General features: G+C 44.1%; 1 protein-coding gene across 1 annotated transcript in view; it reads right to left on the reverse strand.

Moving 5' to 3' along the window:
• The window catches only part of MTUS2 (microtubule associated scaffold protein 2), a 210,944-nt gene that overhangs the window by 23,370 nt on the left and 168,022 nt on the right, over positions 1-19,552 (reverse strand). Inside the window, exon 7 of the mRNA XM_068395195.1 lies at positions 3,103-3,169. Within this exon, the coding sequence (XP_068251296.1) occupies positions 3,103-3,169 (67 nt within the window). The remainder of the gene's footprint in view (positions 1-3,102; positions 3,170-19,552) is intronic.

A 19,552-nucleotide genomic window follows, 5' to 3' on the forward strand; every position in this document is an offset into this window, starting at 1 on the left:
GCTGAAATGTCTTGTCTCCTGGCAGTTTGGATTACAGTTCTAAACCCTCTCTCTTGCTTTTTGCTTTTTGATTTTCTTCAACATGCGAAGCGATCACAGAGCAGGAGGACAAGGGGGAACACTTGCAGCTCTGCATTCAGTAGAATTCAAACTTACTTAAGCTTTAAATTGGACCTCTAATGAGCCCTGTCTCTCTCCAGCCTCTCTAATGAGATTACCCAGTCCACAGGGAGGGCTGGGCAATGATATGACATGCTCTAACCAAAAGAAAGTCCATCTGAAACACTTTCTGTAACCCGAAACAGAAAACTATTTGCATCTTGCAAATCAAACCTGATGCAGGTGCAAAATGGAGGGAAGAGGAAAGCAGGGAAAGAGTATCTGCATGGCATGCTCCCCATACACCCAAAAACACTACTGGAGGCAGAAAATAAGGCCATTGCCTAGGAAATTTGCCCTATACTGAATATCAAACACCTCTAACGAGAAGGAGTGATCCCTACCACGTGCTCCCGGATGGAGACAAATGAGGCCAAGGACTGGTGAGGAAAGACTGAATCTCTTCTTAGACAGGAGATGGACCTCTGTGCCTGGCTCTACTGGGACAGGAGTGGCAGAAGATGACAATCATGCATCCCAATACAAGGTCTGTGGCTCCCTCACCCAGCTGGGAAGCAGGACCCAGTGTGGCAGAGCTTGACTTGCTGGAGCCAGCGTTTAACCAGCTGCAGCTTCAGCAGGTGGTTCTGGTGAACCAGGCTGAATCGCTTCCCGCAGGGCCCTGACAACAGATGCCTGAACAGAAGAGCCGCTAATGTTGCTGGAAAACAGTGAATTTTGCTTTCAGACATTGCGATACGGATACTGTGAAAGTGAGCTCCTCTTGTGGGGGAAAAAAAAAATATCACCATGAAAAGTTATATAAATTCAATACTGGCATGGAATAAATGGCACAAGACAAACAGCACAACTGCTACCAGCTGCTATTGAGAAGAATTACACCCCAGTTTTCTTTTTCCTTCCCTGTAGGTATTTCAATTGCTGTTTACAGGCTGGACATGACTCTGACATAACATGGTGTCTCCTGGGATGACAGCGTGCTGTGTTAAATGAGAGCGGCTGCCATTGCTTCCCTACTCCCCGGGCACCGGGTGGCTTTTACAGTGTGCAACTGATGAGCAAAGCCCATTTCAGACCGGGATGGGAAGGTGAGGGAAAGGGAGATGTCACTATTGGACTGATCCTCTGCACAAACCCAGCCTGAGCTGCAGCCCAGCCTCCCCAGCTCTGGCACTTTGCATTCAGGGGGGGTAACTCCCTTGGGAACAGGGGGGCTGGCGTCATGTGGCCTCGCATAGGGACCATCTGCTTCTGACATGAGAAATGAGCTCTTTGCCCAAAAGTGATGGCAGATCATGCAGACTCTGCTCTTCCTCCTGACCCTTGGCCACAGATTCACAGACAAATCACAGCCACCTCACTCAGGTTAAGTCCCCTCTAACCGGGAGGCATATCCAGGAGGAGGTGGCACACAGGCTTTGGCTTTCAAACTCTCCTGAACACAGCTAATACAAATTTTAAACTTGACATCTGATCATCTTTCATTCATCTAGCTTTTATGCATCTTCATACCTCCTCTCAACTCACTTCACATGTCATTTGTTTGACAGCAAAGGAGCAGGCAATTCTTATATTTAATTTCCACTAGTTTGAAGGGAAACAGCCAGTGTTCAAAACCTCTTTATTCCAGGAGTCTCAGTGTTGCAGCTGAAAAGTGCTTATATTTATAATTCATAAAGATGGGCATCTTGAGTGTAGAATCGTTGCTTGTCATGTTTCTCTAGCCTTGGTATTTCTAGCAAAATACAGGAGCAAATCTTATAACAAGCCCCTCAGCGTTTATAGAGGCCACATTCATCCATCCTCAGGGCTGGGAAGAGAGAAGCACTTTCCTGTTTCACTGCAGGCTGGTTTCAGACAAGGTGCGATACTTCACAGCAGTGCTGGGGTTAAAGGTGGATGGTGTTATCTGAAGCTAAATATTTTGCCTGGCTCCCGAAGGGTGCAGGTCTCCCTAGGCTGTTTTACACATGCTCCATCACTGCTATTGCTTCAGCAGTGGTTTTATTTACCAAAAGAGATTTCCTTAAAAATATATTCCGATTTTTCTGAACAGTGGATTGTATTTCGCAGTTTCATTGCTTTGTATAGCAGAATCCTGCAGTTTCTGTTGAAGCTAACAAAGCCTGTGTGCTTCCAAAGCCAAGCACATTCAGCCCCTAAATCATAATTCTGAATTAGAGCTATTGCCTAAACAACTAAACGTTGGACACACTGTGTCAGCCCTGGCTAGTCCAGCCTTGTTTTACTGATTCATCGAGGCATTTGCATCTGTGAGTCTGACAGGGTCAATTTACACACGAGAAATCAGGAATTTCTGACCAACACCCATGCTGTTTAACTGGAACGGTTATTTTTAAATTAATGAGGGCCTACTTATCAAAGTGACTGAGACGAGTCAGAACTACCAGTTGGTTGTAGTCAAAATAATACGCTCTGGAGATTTTCCCTAAATTTCTTCATAGAATTGCCTATGATTGCTGTTGTCAAATAAATGACTGTTTCATTCTTTATTTGCATAAAGCTTGGCAGAAGGCTCCGGGGGACCTTACAGCAGCCTTCCAGTACCTGAAGGGGGCCTACATGGAAGCTGGAGAGAGACTTTTTACAAGGGCAAGTAGTGACAGGACGAGGGGTAATGGTTTTAAACGGAAAGAGGGTAGATTTAGATTAGATATTAGGAAGGAATTCTTGATTGTGAGGGTGGTGAGACACTGGCACAGGTTGCCCAGAGAAGTTGTGGATGCCCCTCTGCTAAAGATGACACACAACTAGCTCCACCATGGGTGGTGATGGACTCAGCTGCACTCCAAAGAGGTAAAATCATGGTTCCCTCCAAAGCCACAAAACCCCTTGCCACTGGGCTTCAGAAGTCATTTTATTGCGTGTATGCAGATTCCCCAGGATCAGGTCACAGGGGATAACTGCTTTTGTGTAAAGTGAGAACATCACTTTTGTTATCACTTTACTTCTACTACTTACCAACTTCATCCCTGAGCTTGGCAAGATCGACTCCTAACTCCTTTATTTTCACAAGGACATTTTCATTCTGTTTAGGGAAAAAGAGAGAGAAATATGTATAGTCCCCAGGTTTATCCCAGATAAGCACTTTCACATGTTCATTCAGTAAGGCAGATTAGATTGATTCCTCGGATCCTTTTTTTTTTGCGGGGAGGAGGAAGAATAATTATAACGAACTCATTCAGTTTTTAAATCAAGCTTAGGAGCCACGACTCACTGGCTACAAATACCTTATATCTCTATGAATATATGTACACACACACGTGCACAGGACAGCACAGAATACTCTACTTACTCCTACGTGTCTAAAAAGACATTTGTATTTTTCTATCATTTTGTGTTCAACCTGTGTACCATTTACGTCTGGACTGCCTGTACAAGATGGCTTTATTAATTCTGTTAAAACACTTTCATCTACTTATGCCTGCATTTAACCACCTCTAAACATAGTAATATGCTCATGCACTCAAATCTGTAGAGCAGATTTCTGTACTTACACCATTCTAGGCATGGTGGGCATACGCATACAGACACCACTAATGGCCTGACGTTCATGCCTATTTCTACATTTATTTCTGGTATTGTATTGTCTGTAAAGGACAAGAGCTCCTCTCCTCGACCTCTCTCAAAAGAAATCTGAATACTTAAGGAATTAAACCAGATGAGCTGGCCAAAGAAAAACTAAAACATATTTACGTTAACAATGCTAAAGTGTTATTACTAAAATGCAAGGACTTTGGCAGCAGATATCTCATGAGTGCTGTGCAAACTGACAAAGAAAAGCCTCAGGAAAATCTACTGGAGTTTGGTTTACTACAATAAATCCCAGCATAATGGTTCAAGCACAAGGACACTTTAAATTGGAATGTAACCTGAATCACATTAGGAAGAAGGCAAAGGACTGTATCCTGCTGGGAAGATCACCAACAGTTAGGAAAACTAGATCAAGCTACTATAAATACGTCCTAGGTTAGAAAAGGCCAAGAATCTTTAAAGGGCACTACAGAAAAATCATATTCAAGAGATAAGGCAGTGTAGTAGCAAATGGAATTAAAAGGAGTCCTAGGAATTAAATCTTTCCGTAATAAGCACGCAAGGCTAATAAAAATCTAGAGCACAGAAAGGATTATTTCGGCAGCAGGATACATAGCAGATAGGATAGCAAATCAGTTCTGTCTTACCAAAATGAAAGTGGAAAAAAAAAGATTTCAGAGCTTAATGTTTCTGTTTATTTTTCCTGCATCTAACTTTTAACTCTGTTAGGAGAAATAGCACAATAGCTTTATTTTTAGCAATACCAGAAAATTTGAATCAATCCTTCACACACTGCCCTTTTGGGATGATTTCTACCAGTTCCAAGGGACACATTTTTCGGAAAGTTTTGCTGTAAACTGAGTGATTAACTGAGCTGATTTGAGAGCCTCTGGTGCCTGAGAAGACCCAGGTGATGTGGACATCTTTCTTACTCAGTTATGGGAAGAAGCCAGGCACGCAAGGCTAGGCTCCTCCAAGCAGCCAGCTCCATACACTGCTGAGTAACGCATAGGGGCTTGTGTGCCAGGACTGCAGAGTGCCCAGTCCTGACCAACTGCATTAGGCTCAGAATAAAACGGAGTGGGTTGTTTTGGCTTCTTTTTTAATTAACATAAAAGCTATGAAAAAATAAAAAGATCTGGATAAATAGAGCCTGGTATGTTAAAAAAACATAGCCCTTCACACAGATTCCCAGACCAGCAGACTTACAGAGATAAATTTTCCCCTTTTGGAGAACACCACTGCATCTGCCCATCCTGTTTAACTCACTGGAGTCATTTTAAGAAGTGTTCTTGACAGATTGCCAGGACTGGTGCCCTTGAAGGTGCGTGCACAGGGATATACTGGATACGGGACTTGCAGGTGGAAGGCACCCGCTCAAATTACCCGCTCTCACTATTTGAAACAAAAGCCATTTAAAGCAAAGGAGCTCTGTAGAAATCATTGCCAGCACCTACAGATAAGCAGAACTCATTGGGATTGTTACTATTCTACTCGCATGAAGAAAATCCTAACCATTCTGTGATTCTGTCCTGCTCTAGGGGAACCTGCTTTGGCAGGGGGTTGGACTAGATGATCTCCAGAGGTCCCTTCCAACCCCAATCATTCTGTGATTCCATTCTGTGAAATGGAAAGCAAGGAAAAAAATTTAATCTTAGGGAAAATAAGTTCTTACAATTTTCACAGAAGAAATATTATATACTCTTCTTTTTACTTTACTTTAGATAAGGTTTGTCCTACCCTTGAGGACACTTGGTGGTGAGACCCTCTCCAAAAGAGTGGAGAATCACCATGGTGCCAGGTGAAAAAGCAATCCCATAACTCAAACTCCAGCACAGACACCACCCCACCAGGACAGCAGACCTCCTGGCTGCCTCCCATCATGCTGGAGCTGTGGTTTCCAGAGCAGCTTCTGGGGCTATCTCGAGCAGCTGGTGTTGGCACAGCTCAGGTGCCTTCGCTGTCACGTGCCTGCCCTGCCAATACTTCTTGCATTGTATTTTATTTTGGTTAGAGCTTTCTGACTGCCCTTCGGGACCTCATATTTATGTTTCCTGGGAGGTCAGATGTGCAAGGGTTGCCCTCAGTGCCAAGGTCTCAATTAGTTCCTCTTTCTCAGAGGGTTCTTTTAGAGAGCAATAGCACGAGTCCTTATCTTCCTCTTTTGCAAGACAGGCAAGGTGTAGTTTCAGCTAATCATTGTCATGGTCTCCTGAATGCACAGTGAACTTCCAAATCCCTGACATTTTCCGTTACTGTAACCTGCTTTGTCAGCGTAACATGATAGGTTTGGACTGCACATGTTCCTGTGACCAGTATAAACCCAACAGTCATACAAAATGAAAACGCTCCTCCTTGTTACTATCAATGCAGCTCTGCAGATGACCAGCACTTCAGTGTCCATGCAGTCAGGGAACTGGGAACGCCAGCACTTAGGAAACCAAATGTTACAGTAGAGCAAAACTGTGTCTGACATGAGAAGGTAAAGCTATCAGGTCCAATGCCGAGATTCATATAGGTTCAATGCCAAAACATCAAAGCAATTAGAAAATTCACAAGTACATAAGGAAAAATCTGCCAAAACAAATGTGTAATAAACAAAATTAACAGGATATCCCATTGAACTAATCAATCTTCATTAATATTTATCTCAACAAGGTACTTGAAAGAGAAGATAGAGTAGGCAGGAACCTTTGCTGCCCTTCCAAGAGTTTTGTGTCTAACAGACTCAGCACATTGAAGGAGCTTTGCACGCACCCTTCACTAGGCACCGTCTGGAGTCGAGCCATTGAGGGTGAGTGACAAAGGGCCAAATCCAACCTTGGTTTAGAAAGGCTCAGCGACCATACTAGTGACACAGACGTTTCCAGTGGCTGAAAAGGTCACAGACACTGTAAGCAGATTGTGCAAATATTCAGCATTTCAGTGTGGCAGTTAAATGGCAAGTGAGAAAAACATCGCTTTGATGTGATTTGGGATTAATTTTTTTTTTGGCCAAAATGTGAAACCAAAACAGTGGCTTTTGTACAAATTGAAACGTTGCATTTATTTTTCAGGTACTTTTAATGAATGATAGATTTAATTATTGCTTGGAAAACTGATGAGAAAGGTCTGCCATTGGCTGCAACCCAAGAAATGACTCTCATACTGAAGTAATTTTCATAAAATAAAACTATGCTCATGATGGAGATGAACGAAACCGTCTTCCTCCAACCTGTACTCTACAATACAATGGTTAAAATTTGTGTCTGGGATATATCCCATCTCCTCAGACAGAACAAAAAATAGAACAGGTAGAATGATATGTTTGCTCTGTGCTTAAACTACTGCTCTGTTGAATAGAAGACACAACAGCAGCTCTTTTTCCTGTCATCAGCTTTACAACATACAGACCTCCCAATATTTCTCCCATGAAAGGCTCAGTGATGGACTGCATCTCAGCAAGTAAAACAGACACTGGAAAGGGCTCTTATGTATTCTCCGTTCAACTCAGAACTCCCTGAGGACAGACTGAGGTATGACTTATATTGGTGCAACATCCGAGCAGCTCCAGAAAAACTGGCAGCTAGTCAGGCAGGTAGGCAGAGAGGTAGGAAGGAAGGAGCAATTCATCTCATTAAATAACAGTGGCCATAACTTAGCAGTGTAGTTCAGAAAAAAAATCTGCGGGATTTAGATATAACTGCGTGTGAGGACCTGGAAGAATAACTTGGTAAAAGATGCCATGATATGGGCCTGAGGATGGGCAAGATGCTGGTGTTGTCCAAGCAGATTAAGAAGGGAAGGAGTGATGAAGGCTTGGGGGTAGAGGAAAAGCTCTGCTTCAGTTGCATGGAGCTTCAGTTGACAGTTAGACATCCTCGAGGACACATTTTCGGGGAGATGGGCCAATATTTTACTTTGGACCAGGAATAATTGTGGGATGGGGAGGCAGAGTTGAGGTTTGCCTTAGAGTATCTCTCCTCCGAGAACTGCAAACTACCTCAGAGATACTAATTCATTAGAAATGCTAAGTAATTAAACCCCCAGGTACTTTTTAACAATAGGTAAGCAATAGTAGATCCACTACACAAATGGGTCAGATCACGCAAGGAACATCAGAAAATTGCCCAGACCCACACAGGAAGTCAACCACAGCTAGGAAGTAAACACGGGAGCCTGGAGTTACCTCCCCAAGTCGATGTGTCTCTCCTCCCTGCCAACTTACATGCTTGCTTATATTCTGAGGTCCAAATATACGTACAGTATCTCCATGAACACTTCCCAGTCCTCTATGATACCTCCTAAAAAGATGCACTGCATACAGATGCTTTGTGGCATTGTTATTAAAGTTGCTCCTTCAGAATAGCTTTTCTGTATCCAATGCTTTCAAAATATTAAAAAAAAAAAGACTGACCTGCAAATGGTGCTTAGTCACTGTTGTGCTTTATTCAGAGTTCCCTGGGGCAAGGCCTTATATTATAATTGGAAAGAGAAGCATATACATTGGGAATTCTCTTGTACCAATAAATATTTCAGATGATACTTGTAGAAGCAATAACTGAATCCCACTGCAGCTGATGTTCAAGATGATCTACAGTGTTCCCTCAAAAGAGAGGTGTTTTAACGCTGCTGTTTCAATCATGCTGATCATCAGGTAATCCTCCCTCATAATACTCTTTAGGTTAAAGTTTACAAGCACCTAGATATCCCGCAGTGACTGCACTTTAACAGGTTTTATATTAAGCCATACATTTTTTCTCAACCTGGTTAGCAGCATATCTCAAGTTATATTGAACATATTATTAGGTAAATGAGAGACACTATCAGCTTTTCATTAGACTGAGTATATGAATATTTTAAAAAGCCAAACTCTAATGAAATACACTGCACAAGCATGTGTTTTTGCCAAGGTAATTTTCTATTAAGCAAATTAAATGCATATGTTCATTCTCTCCCTCTTCTGTACATAAAATCCCGGCAAATTCCAGAAGAACAGCGTGAAAAGCTATGTGTTAGAAATGTCCCACAGCTTTTCTCGCACATGATTCTCTCCTGCTGCCTGTAGCTATGCACTTACCTCTGCACTGACGTTCGTCACATGACCCAGTTTGGTGCCTGGGAATTTGCTTGGTTTAGATTCACCCTGACATAAGAAAACACATATTTTGCCTTGTTTCTCTTCTAGATTGGAGGATCAATCCTCTGTCAGAAAGGAGGCTTGTTAGAAAGGTAAAACTTTAGGACAGCTAGAGGTTGAATAATCTCTCTTCAAACTTTAAAACTCTGTGCAACTTTACAACTTGTACTCCACAGGGTTATTAAAAACAAGGTTATTAAAATTAAAGCAGAGCAAGAAATCAAGCCGGCTGTTACTACACAAGATACCAGTGGTCCCTCCCTGCTTCACAAAACTCCAACCCTTACCTTTAGACTGCAGGATAAAATTATGTAAGGCGCTGCAGCGCATGTGAAAGCGACAGCTAGACTTGTCCCTACTGAAGGGGAGTTTAGCACACTGTAAATCAGACGAGCATCGCTCCCCTCTCCGCCACCCCGGGATGCAGCACAGCGCCCACCGACGCCAGCTAGGAGGAGCAGCAGCCCAGGCTCCGTCCCGGTAACGGCGACCTTCCTGCCCTTTCCCTAAGGGATAAAAAGAGGCAAAAGTACCGTCTCGTCCTTGCACCGAGCGCGGGACAAACACTTGGAGCAGCATTTGCCCATCCTGGCAGGACCGCGACCAGCCGCACTTGCCACCAGCCTCGCCCGGAGCCAGAGGCTGAGCCCCGGCCGCTGGAGCGACAGTCGCGTGCCCGGTACCCGGACGCCGAGGCCGGTCTCCTACGCTACCGGATGCCTCCCGGGGCGCCGGGGGACGCCGGCGGTGCGGGGCCCGGGGGGCGCGGAGCCGGCAGCGGGGCAGGGAGGGCGGTTGGCCGGCGGCTGCCTGCGGCTGGAGCAGATCAGCGCGCGCGGAGCAGCCGCCGGTTTCGCCCCCCGCGGAGGACTGCCCGCTCCCCTCCCGGCCTGCGCGCCGATGCTCTCCGGCTTGCTCAGGCCTCTCCCGAAAAGCCGGGTCCGATCGCTCCAGCTGGCAAACGCTCGCCCAGAGCAGGGCACGTCCAGCAGCGCCATCGCAGGAGCGTGTCGGGGCGGCGGACGGCGGGGACAGGTTTTGAAACTTCCCAGCGAAAGCCACAAACGCGCCGAAATCCCAGAGTGAGCCCCGGCGGGAGGCGGCCCGGGCCCGTTCTCATCTTCATGCCGCATTCGCAGCCATTGAACACTGTAGTCCGCGTCCTCCGCGGCCACCTGGATGGTGCCTTTAACCCCAACGTCTCCCCGCTCGCTGCCGGCGCCGCTGCTCGCCCGCACCGGTCCCGAATTCACCCCAGGGCGTGAGACGGGCAGTGCGGCTGCGATGCCCCCGGCCGGCGGCTCGGCCGCCCTGGAGCCCTCCCCCGCTGCCATGCGGGGTCTGCGGCGGGGCACGGCCGGTCCGCGGCTCTGCGCGGTTTGTGCGCGGTTGCGGGCAGCCCTGCGCGGCGCTGCCGGCGCATCCCCGGGGCGAGCGGACCGCACCGGCGCGGGAAACAGCCGCTGCCTGCCCGTGGGGCGGGACGGGCGCACGGGGGGGCGGGGACCCGCTCCCAGCCGCCGGCTTTCCCTAGTGATTTTCAGGCTGGGTCGCTCCAGCCTGCGACTCCGGCCGCCGGTGCTGCAAGCGCCTACACTGTCTAGACTTGAAGAGCATTATTTCCCTGAAAGCCAAATCACTACCAAACCTACAGAAAAACTCCATTGCCCTTGATGCTGAACAGCCCTGCCTTCTCGTAGGAAAGCTGTAACGCTCAGACCTGTGCCTCTCTGGATAGGCAGTTTTGTTTAATTGCATTTTCTGCTGTGACTGGTGATGCACGAAGTGATTTGGAAAATAGTAGGAACTAACCAGAATCTCCAGCAAAACTCTGTGTTAAATCACGTTTAAACGCTGAGGTAACTTCCCGGTTTGTGTCAGTTTCTTATTCCCCGCTCTTCCTCAGCCCAGCCAGGACTTCAAATAAAGTTCCAGAATATCACAGACAAGTAATTAAAAAAAAAAACCCCAACAAAACAAAACAAAAAAACACCAAAACCAAACCAAATTTAAAATCTCACTCAACATACATGTGTTTTAACATGTGTGTTCAAGATCTAACTTTACAGCACATGAAAATTAACTTGGTTGGCTACTGAACAGCTACAGAGTGGAGGTAGAAAGATACTTCCATGTATGGTGAAATCTTTTCAGCCTCACTGTAGGAACCTGTTTTGCCACACAACCTGAAGTCTGTGATTTGGATCTTTTACAGTCTAAATCCTGACTGGAAACATTTTAACTAACATATAATAATAATTACTATTATTATTGTTAATAATAATAATAATATCCTTCCCACTTCTAGACAAATTACCACAGCCATTTCTCTGAGCTGCCCATTAGAACTACAGTATTTAGATCAACATGTCTGATATCAGGCAAGGAAAACAAAAACCTGTCATTACTACTTTTGTTATGCTTTTAAAGTAAAGCACCCATCTTCTTCAGTCACTTCACTAATAATGGTAAATTTGCTGTTTGCCTGTAGTGATAAATCTAAGCTAGAGATCAGCTAGCAAAGTCTATGTTACCACTTTAGTATCACTTAAGCACTAAATTGGAAGATTAAATATTTAAGTGGAACTTAAATTAAGCAGGAGCCATGTGTTGTCCTTCTGGCAAGGGTGAATTGGGCCCCCAGAAGCTGATTTTACTTGGGATGTAGCACTGATAAGGGATAAGAACATGATGGGGGAGTTGCTGGGCTCTTTGGGCAGTTTAGGTCCTTTTGAAGAAAGGGAGCCCAAACTCATTCAGTTTAAATTTAGACTCATCTTGCAGGTCAAAGTGTGTAGCATTAACGTGAGAAAAGACCCAAGCTGAGAAAGCAAAAGGAAAATAGAACTATCTTAAAGAGCAGTTTCTCAGTCAAATGCACAAAAAAGGAGGATGAAGAAAGAAGAATTCAGGAGTGATCTCTGTGGTGGGAGCATGCTCCAAGTTGGAGACAGGTTACTACGTGGAGGACTTCAAACACACACTTGAAGGCATCAATGCCTATGGGATTAAGGATATGGAAATGGAAGTAAGCATAACTGAGACAGGAGCAAAAAGCTTAGCAAAGCAGGCACGTCATGGGAGAGGACAACCCCTAAACACAAATTCTAGGAGAACTGGCACTTTAAACAGCAGGTTCAGACCAAGGTTTTACATTATCAACTCGTTTTTTATTTTAAAATGCTAGAGTCAACTGCCTGATTTCAGTGGCATGTGGCACTTGGGTCAAATACTGAAAGGAGTCATGCATTAACAAAAGTGTCAAGCACAACAAAGCACCAAAGGCAGATAGATCCCTGCCCGTGCAGACCACTGCCTGTGTACACCAAAAGAGCTAGTATTTTCAGATGAGGGTAATATGTAAGTCCTATCAAGTGACTTCAGATATGGTACCAACCATAACGTTGCTCCTTAGGGTGGGAAAAATGGGGAGTCACTGAAGAAGTGTTAAGCAGGGAGGAGCTGTTTGGGGGAAGATGGTAAGGAGTTATAGCAAATGGAACTACTGGGGTGAGTGGAGATAATTAATGGAGCTGTTCAAAGATCAGTCCTTGCGGCAAATTACCGTCACTTTTGACCTTGGCCAAAAATTAGGGAAGTGCTAATGAGATGCTGGGATGCACTGTCCATCAAGGGGAGAGTCAAAACACCATGCTTGTCAAGCTGGATGATATTTAAGGTTATAGCAGTGGACATGAGAAGAAACATAAAACACTGGGAAGTCCAAGGTCACAATCACAGGGACAAATAACATGAATTTCAAGTAGAAGATGGAGACTCATCAGCTGAAAATAATAGCACAAGAGAGTAGTGCTTATTCAATCATAGGATGACTAAGAACTATGTGTATGGTACAGCTCTGAATAAAGCAAATACAACCGTAGGGTGTAGGAAAGAGAGAAGAGGGAAGTTTAAATGCTTGATGGAAAGCCCCAGAGAGATCCCACCTGGTACCTCACACAGTCCTGGTCACCATGTTTTGGGGGTAACAGTTCTGACTCAGGGAATATCTAGCCTATACCACCGGAGCGGTGCCATGTAAGTACACATCTGCTTCTGACTAAGAAAACAACAGTAAAGCTGAAAAATGATAGCTTTCTACAAATATATCAGCGAGGAGAACACTAGGAGAGGGAGAGGGGGCTGGATTTGATGACCTAGGATGAACTTCGCTGATGTTGTGTTCCTACCCATGCAATATTGCTTGTCTGTGCATTGTCACCAATATATGGCTACACATCTTGGTGGTCCACACCTGAAATGTGAGTGTGCCTCTGCCAAACTACACTGCGTGGAGCTCTATCCCAGCAGATCTGATTCACATTGCCCTTCAAGGCAGAAAGGAGAGGTCTGTGGATAAGACAGAGACCAACAGGGCCTGGGAAAACCTGTGCTGTTAGTTAAAAACCACCTTAGACATAAGTTGTACCTTTGTTTCCTGATTGGAAGCAGAAAATACAGGTAAGTCAAGTCCCACAGAGAGAGGTGTTCTTTGTTATGTATAGGATTAGCAACAGGGATAAGAAGGACAAAGGCTGTTAAAATTAGATTTTAAAACATCAAAACAAGTAGCACTCAACAAGCCTACTTAACAGGGTATGTTTTACAAGGTCCTGAATACTCCAACGTTTATTAACTTCAGTGGAAACAAAACATAGTTAACACCTCAAAGGGTAAAGCTCATGGGCAATTAAAGCTCAAGGAGGACAGCTATGTTTTCTTAAAGGGGAGTTGCTTAGTCTAGAAGCAACCTATTCTAATAGTGAAGAGGCACCACGGGCACTAATTTTTTCCTACGCTGACAGAATCAGTGCTTTCCTCTGCAATGGGCATAATACAATTCCTATGTACCATTCAAGCAATTCCAATATTTTACATCTATCCGAACTAAACTGGGAGAGATAGGGTTTAATTAGCTCTTTTTTACTATTTACTAAGGTCCCCAAATGGAGCACACATTATTCTCTTTAACTCCATAATAGTCTTTATGTATCAGTGCATAGACTCTGTTTTATAGAGGATAAATAATAAATCATTTCAACAGGATTTTAAACATATATTCTAATGTATATAAGCAGGTTTGGGTTCTTAACCAGTAGTATCTGATGTTTCCCTATTTTATGGAGGTTGGCTACCCTTCTCAGGAGAGACATAGCGCTTCCCCTAGATTTCCACAGTGCTGGTCTGCAAAGGTTTGGCAAGTAACATTTGCTGTGAAGATGGAGATCTAGGGAGGAAAACACGAGAATGAAAAACAGAGCCAAAGCCTTGTGAAAGCTCTGGGAGATAAAGGTAATAACACTGTACTACGTGTGTCACTGAGCAGGAGAATCCTTAAGTGAACAGCATATTGTCCATCTTTTATGAAACACTGAAAATGCTTGCTGAGAGGCATAGCACGCAAAGTATGTCAAACAAATACTTAACTTAAGCTGAACAGATAACAGTCTGAGGGCAAGAGCTGCAAAAGACAGTACAGGGAACCTCAAGGGACACAAATGTATTTGCAAGAGGACTGCCAGCTCTGGGAATAAGTTGATAGGACAGTACTAGTGGTTATGGCAATAAACATAGGAAACTAGAAGAAAGCTGAAGGAGACAGTGGTTAGAAGTGAGGACCAAGAAGGCTGAAGACAACACCATAGTGATATGGAAAGAGATAATGGGGAGAGAAGGCTGAGGTGGGGCATACCACAAGTTGAAAAACTGCTTCACCTGGTAAAGAAACAAAAGCATGGATTCAAAGAAGAGATGAACCAGAGGAGAAAGGAAAAATTGTTCTGAAGAAGGTGTTTCAGAGGACTAAGGGCTACACAGCAGAGAAGGGAGACAGGGCACAGGAGACTGCAGGAATGAGGAGATAAGGAGAGACGTGAAGGTCAGATTCAGACGACCTGGTGCATAACCGAGACACTGCAACCTCTGTGATGTCTCAGCTTGAGAGGGTGACAGACAAGTCAGCATATCAGCAACTGCTGCCTCCTGGCATTCTCTGCGGTCAACAGCGAGAGGCGACCATGACACTGACATTAAGCACCTCCAAAGGATGATGCGAGGAAAAGCCTGGTGCGGCATTCAGCGAGGGCCAAGGTTAGTCCAAGGCAGTGCCGAGGTAGGGTAGAACAAAGGTATTCCAGTAATGTGTTTTGAACAGCAGGCTCAGCAGATGACTGAGTGGCATGCCACGCGTTATCATTCATGACAAAGATGGGAGAGCAAGGCAGGGAGAAGGCACATCTAGCACTGCCTGCGCGATTACTGCAACCTGTTTCTCTGCCCGTACTCTTTTCAGACCCTGTTAGTTATATTTTTTTGTGACAGAACACGCAGGTGGATTTCCTCAGAATTTTGATACCTACAAGACAGAAGTTGAATATACTGTGAGAATTGCAGACAACTAGGGAGACTGAATTTATTTTTCAATAAGCCAAGCAGGGACCTCAACGCCTGCAATCCATTGCTAAAGGTATTATCAGTATTGTTAATTTTTGAATGTCTGCAAGCAGCGTAATTCGGAAACAGTCTCAACTAGTCCTAAATTCTCTTCCCAAGTTTTGCTTATTGAAAGTGCTAGTCACACTGTATTTCTGTGAGCGCTTGAAACCAATAAAGGTGAGTGCTGCTGTCAAAGGAGAAGATTTCATCTTCCCCTCTCCTGGTCACTTGTTTTGTCCCTGTTTCATTCCTTATGGTCACACAAGTGTTTGGGCAGTGTGATCAGGGTTAAAACTAAATCGGGAAGAAAGTGGTGGATTTGGGGAGAGACAACCTCCCTAGCGCAGAGTCCGCTTCCCTGGACCAAATGCATTTGTGGAGTTTGCATGGCAGCCTCCACGCTCTGCTGCCAGGAGGAGAGTCCTTTCACAAGCCCCTCTACCCCTAGTCCTGTCAGATTAAAAACCACAGTGGCCCAAGGAAATGAGAAAAGCAAATACATTCACTATTGCATTTCACCTTCCTTGTTGAAGGTGCATTACAAATTTTCTCTGATGCAGAGAAATTGGTCTTTAGACAGACATTGGTCTTTAGACAGACACATGTAATACATTATTTTCCAGGTTGGGTCTGTTATTTTTATTCTTATCTAACTCAAAAAAAAACCCCAGAAGATGTAATATAGTGATTTGTGTATTTCTGAAGATACGAGCAGTCAGTCATGAGTTTCAGCTAGATGATTCAGCTAGAGCTGAAGGTCATGGAGATGTCCTCAGAATGGCAGTTTCCCTTGGATTTACAGTAAGGTTTCACATTTTGTGTATTACTCAGTACCATGAGGTTTTAATGATCCTTGGGCAACTTACATGGAAGCAAACATTTTTAATACAGTTTTTCAATTATACAATTACACTATTGTATATCTGGAAGAATAGAATGTTTACCCTAGAATTTAACAAATTAGCACGGACCACATGCTCTCTGTTTCTCAAGTGAGAGAGCCCAGCCAGCTGACTCCATTTTTAATTCAGTTCTCATATGAAAAGAATGTGATTCCTTCAGACTTTTGTTATTTCTGCTAGTGTAGCCTTACATTTATTTTTATGTCAGTAGCTTGTAAGGCCATGGATTAAAACGCACCAGAGAACAATAGTTTATTACTATGTTTTCTAGTTCTTGATGTCTGAAACAGTACAAAGGAAGCATTTGCAGCAAATTCCAAATTAACTAGCTCTTGCTGACAAGGAATTCATGTTTCCTCATATGAAACATCATGTATACACCAAGATCACAAGAAAGTAAAACCAGTGCATGTTTTCATTGAACTCGCCTGCCCTCTGCCCAGGAATACATGCCCCCCAGGGCTATTTCTAAATTCCAAACCTCTGAGTATCTGGAAGCAGATGGATGTTTTCTTAAATCAGCTTTGTAGAGAATGTTCCCTTCTTCTCCCAACAAACAGGGAATCTCCTCTCCTGTCTTCCACTTTTGAGTTATTCTGGCTCAAAGCCAACAACAACTTCAAGCTGCTGTATTTTGAGGCCAAGCAGAGCAAGGGATAAGTGCCGACGTCCTGCAACAGCAATGTCAGTGGCAAAAAATGCCAGCAGCTTCACATGGACCAAGGTTTCTCCTATTGGGAAGATTCCCAGTGCTCTGATGAGAGGAATCGCACATACTCCTATTAATGAGAATCCAATCTATCAGTTGTGGGCTTGGGACGTTTTTATACAAAGAAAACCTAACTCTGATGATTTTTAGAATTCATTTAAAAAATGTAACATTTATACTAATTTCTCTGTCTTCAGCATCTGTGTAGTTAGACCTGCCTCTAAGAAGAAATCATAATAAACACTTCTCAAAACATTATATTAAAAATCTCACCATCTTCTGAAATTATTTCTCTAATGTATGAGAAGTGGTTGTAGGAAGCAGCATTTGAATCAGATCTCAGGGGTGAGAGCAAGGACAAGGAATTCCAGGATATTGCAGCTGAAATCTTTTAGAGTTCATTTCTGGGACCAGAAAGCACAGACCTGAAGGAGAAGTAAGCGAGAGAAAGGCTGTGTTTTGGGTATCTAATTCAAAAGAACAGCTACATGCTTTTGAGTGGCTGTGAGGACACAGAACAAATATCAAGTGGATATACTTTCCACTTGAAAGGACAGCAGAAACAAATGTCAGAGTCATTGGAACACAAGAATTACCATGTGGATATGTCTTCGAGTCATGGTCCATCTAACCCACATCCTGCATCTAGCAGTGATTACTGCCAGAAACTTCAGAAGGTGCAAGAAGCCCTGCATTAGAGTGTGTGATGAAAAGCTGTTCTGCACGGAGACCTCATCTTAATATCTATCTGAAAAAGTCTTCGAACCTTAAAATAGGTGTCTCCTCTCTAACACCTATTGCATCACCAGATGTTATATGCCCAGATATTCTTGTTGCCAACAGATCTTTGTAGAATTTAAGGACAAAGGGATGATTCAATTAAATAACATGATCTTCATATCACAGGACATTATATTTTATACAGTTACTGTTCTGTAACTGTATTTGATGAAAGCATCCCCTCTACAAAGGCATCTGGCTGTGAACTGCAGACATGAAGATGTGGAGCTTCTTCCTCTTCTCACGGTGGTTTGTTCTAATAACTGATCATCTCTACCATAAAACTCTGTACTTCATGTGTGCAAAGCTCCTGCTTCTAGCCAGTGGTTTCTGCTAAACCTTCCCCTGTTGGAGGAAGGAGCCTTCTGGTACACCGCAGTATCTTCTTACAGTGATTCTTCTGCTCTGGACTAAAGCCATTTTGTCCTTTTTTACAAAGAAAATCAATTGTGCTCTGCAGTCTCTCACAGCAAAGGATTTTTCCAGCCCTCACAGATGCCTATTGCTCTTCTCTGTTTTCTCCACACTTTCTCATTGTTTCCTGAAGAAGTGTGGGCACCAATGCTAAATGTCATATTCTAGTATCAGTCTCCCTAGCACTGAATGTGCAGGTGTTATCACCCTTTCACTTCTACTTGCTACGTCTCTGCTTATTCACCCAAAGATTTTGACACTTTTTTCATAACACATGTCCTGGAGTTACTCCTTTCCAGCTGACGCCCAGACCACAGTTCCGTAGGCTTGACCTGTATTCTGCATTTGCATTTATTCATTAACATCTAGTTGCATTACAACACATTTCATTTGAATGGGCCCAGCTCACTTCATGATCCAAATCACTCCATACTACTGTACTCGGCACTGGTGAGGCCGTACCTCAAATACTGTGTTCAGTTTTGGCCCCCTCGCTGCAAGAAAGGCATTGAGGTGCTGGAGCAAGTCCAAAGAATGGCAATGAAGCTGGTGAAGGGTCTAGAGAACAAGTCTTATGAGGAGCAGCTGAGGGAACTGGGGTTGTTTAGTCTGGAGAAAAGGAGGCTGAGGGGAGACCTTATCATTGTCTACAACTACGTGAAAGGAGGCTATAGCGAGGTGGGTGTCAGTCTCTTCTCCCAAGTAACAAATGATAGGACAAGAGGAAACAGCCTCAAGTTGTGCCAGGGGAGGTTTAGATTGGTATCAGGAAAATTTCTTCACCGGAAGGGTTGTCAAGCACTGGAACAGGCTGCCTGGGGAAGTGGTGGAGTCACCATCCCTGGAGGTATTTAAAAGATGTGTAGATGTGGTGCTTAGGGATATGGTTTAGTGGTGGGCTTGGCAGTGTTAGGTCAATGGTTGGACTTGATGATCTTAAAGGTCCTTTCCAACCAAAACATTTTGATGATTCTGTGATTCTATGATTCTGCTGCCAGGTCCAAATACCCTCTCTGAGACAGGCTCTCCATGCCATTAGTATAAACCAGTTATAGGATGGTGGGGGTGAAGGGATGAAGTCTTGGGCTTTGCTTTGCACAGAGGCAAGTCAGGATTGTACAGAAAGACAGCTCCAGGCAGAGGTGGTTTCAGCCTGGCTTTGCTGCATCCATCACTCATCAAAAATGAATCAGTGGGAATGTGAGCATGATGGTTTTAATGCTCAAAAGTGTAGGCAGCTCGCAGTCCACAAATCAAATATGTGGCTACCTAGCTGCTAAAATCTGTAACCACAATCCACGTGGAATGCAACAGGGATATGAAATTGCACCTGCAAAATTGAAGATCAAGTCAGAACTTCACTAATAAAGAAAGTCCGCCTTTTCTGTCAGCATGTCTATATGGGAGATTTTTTGCAGATGTGGAACACAGTCTGGAAAGGCTTAAAGGTGGAATTGTAGTGAGTCTATTTGTATTTTCAAGCCTTGTTTTGCACTGGAGCAACCTCGCATCTGTCAG

The sequence above is a fragment of the Nyctibius grandis genome, chromosome 2, assembly GCF_013368605.1.
Source record: "Nyctibius grandis isolate bNycGra1 chromosome 2, bNycGra1.pri, whole genome shotgun sequence".
Taxonomy (NCBI): Eukaryota; Metazoa; Chordata; class Aves; order Nyctibiiformes; family Nyctibiidae; genus Nyctibius; species Nyctibius grandis.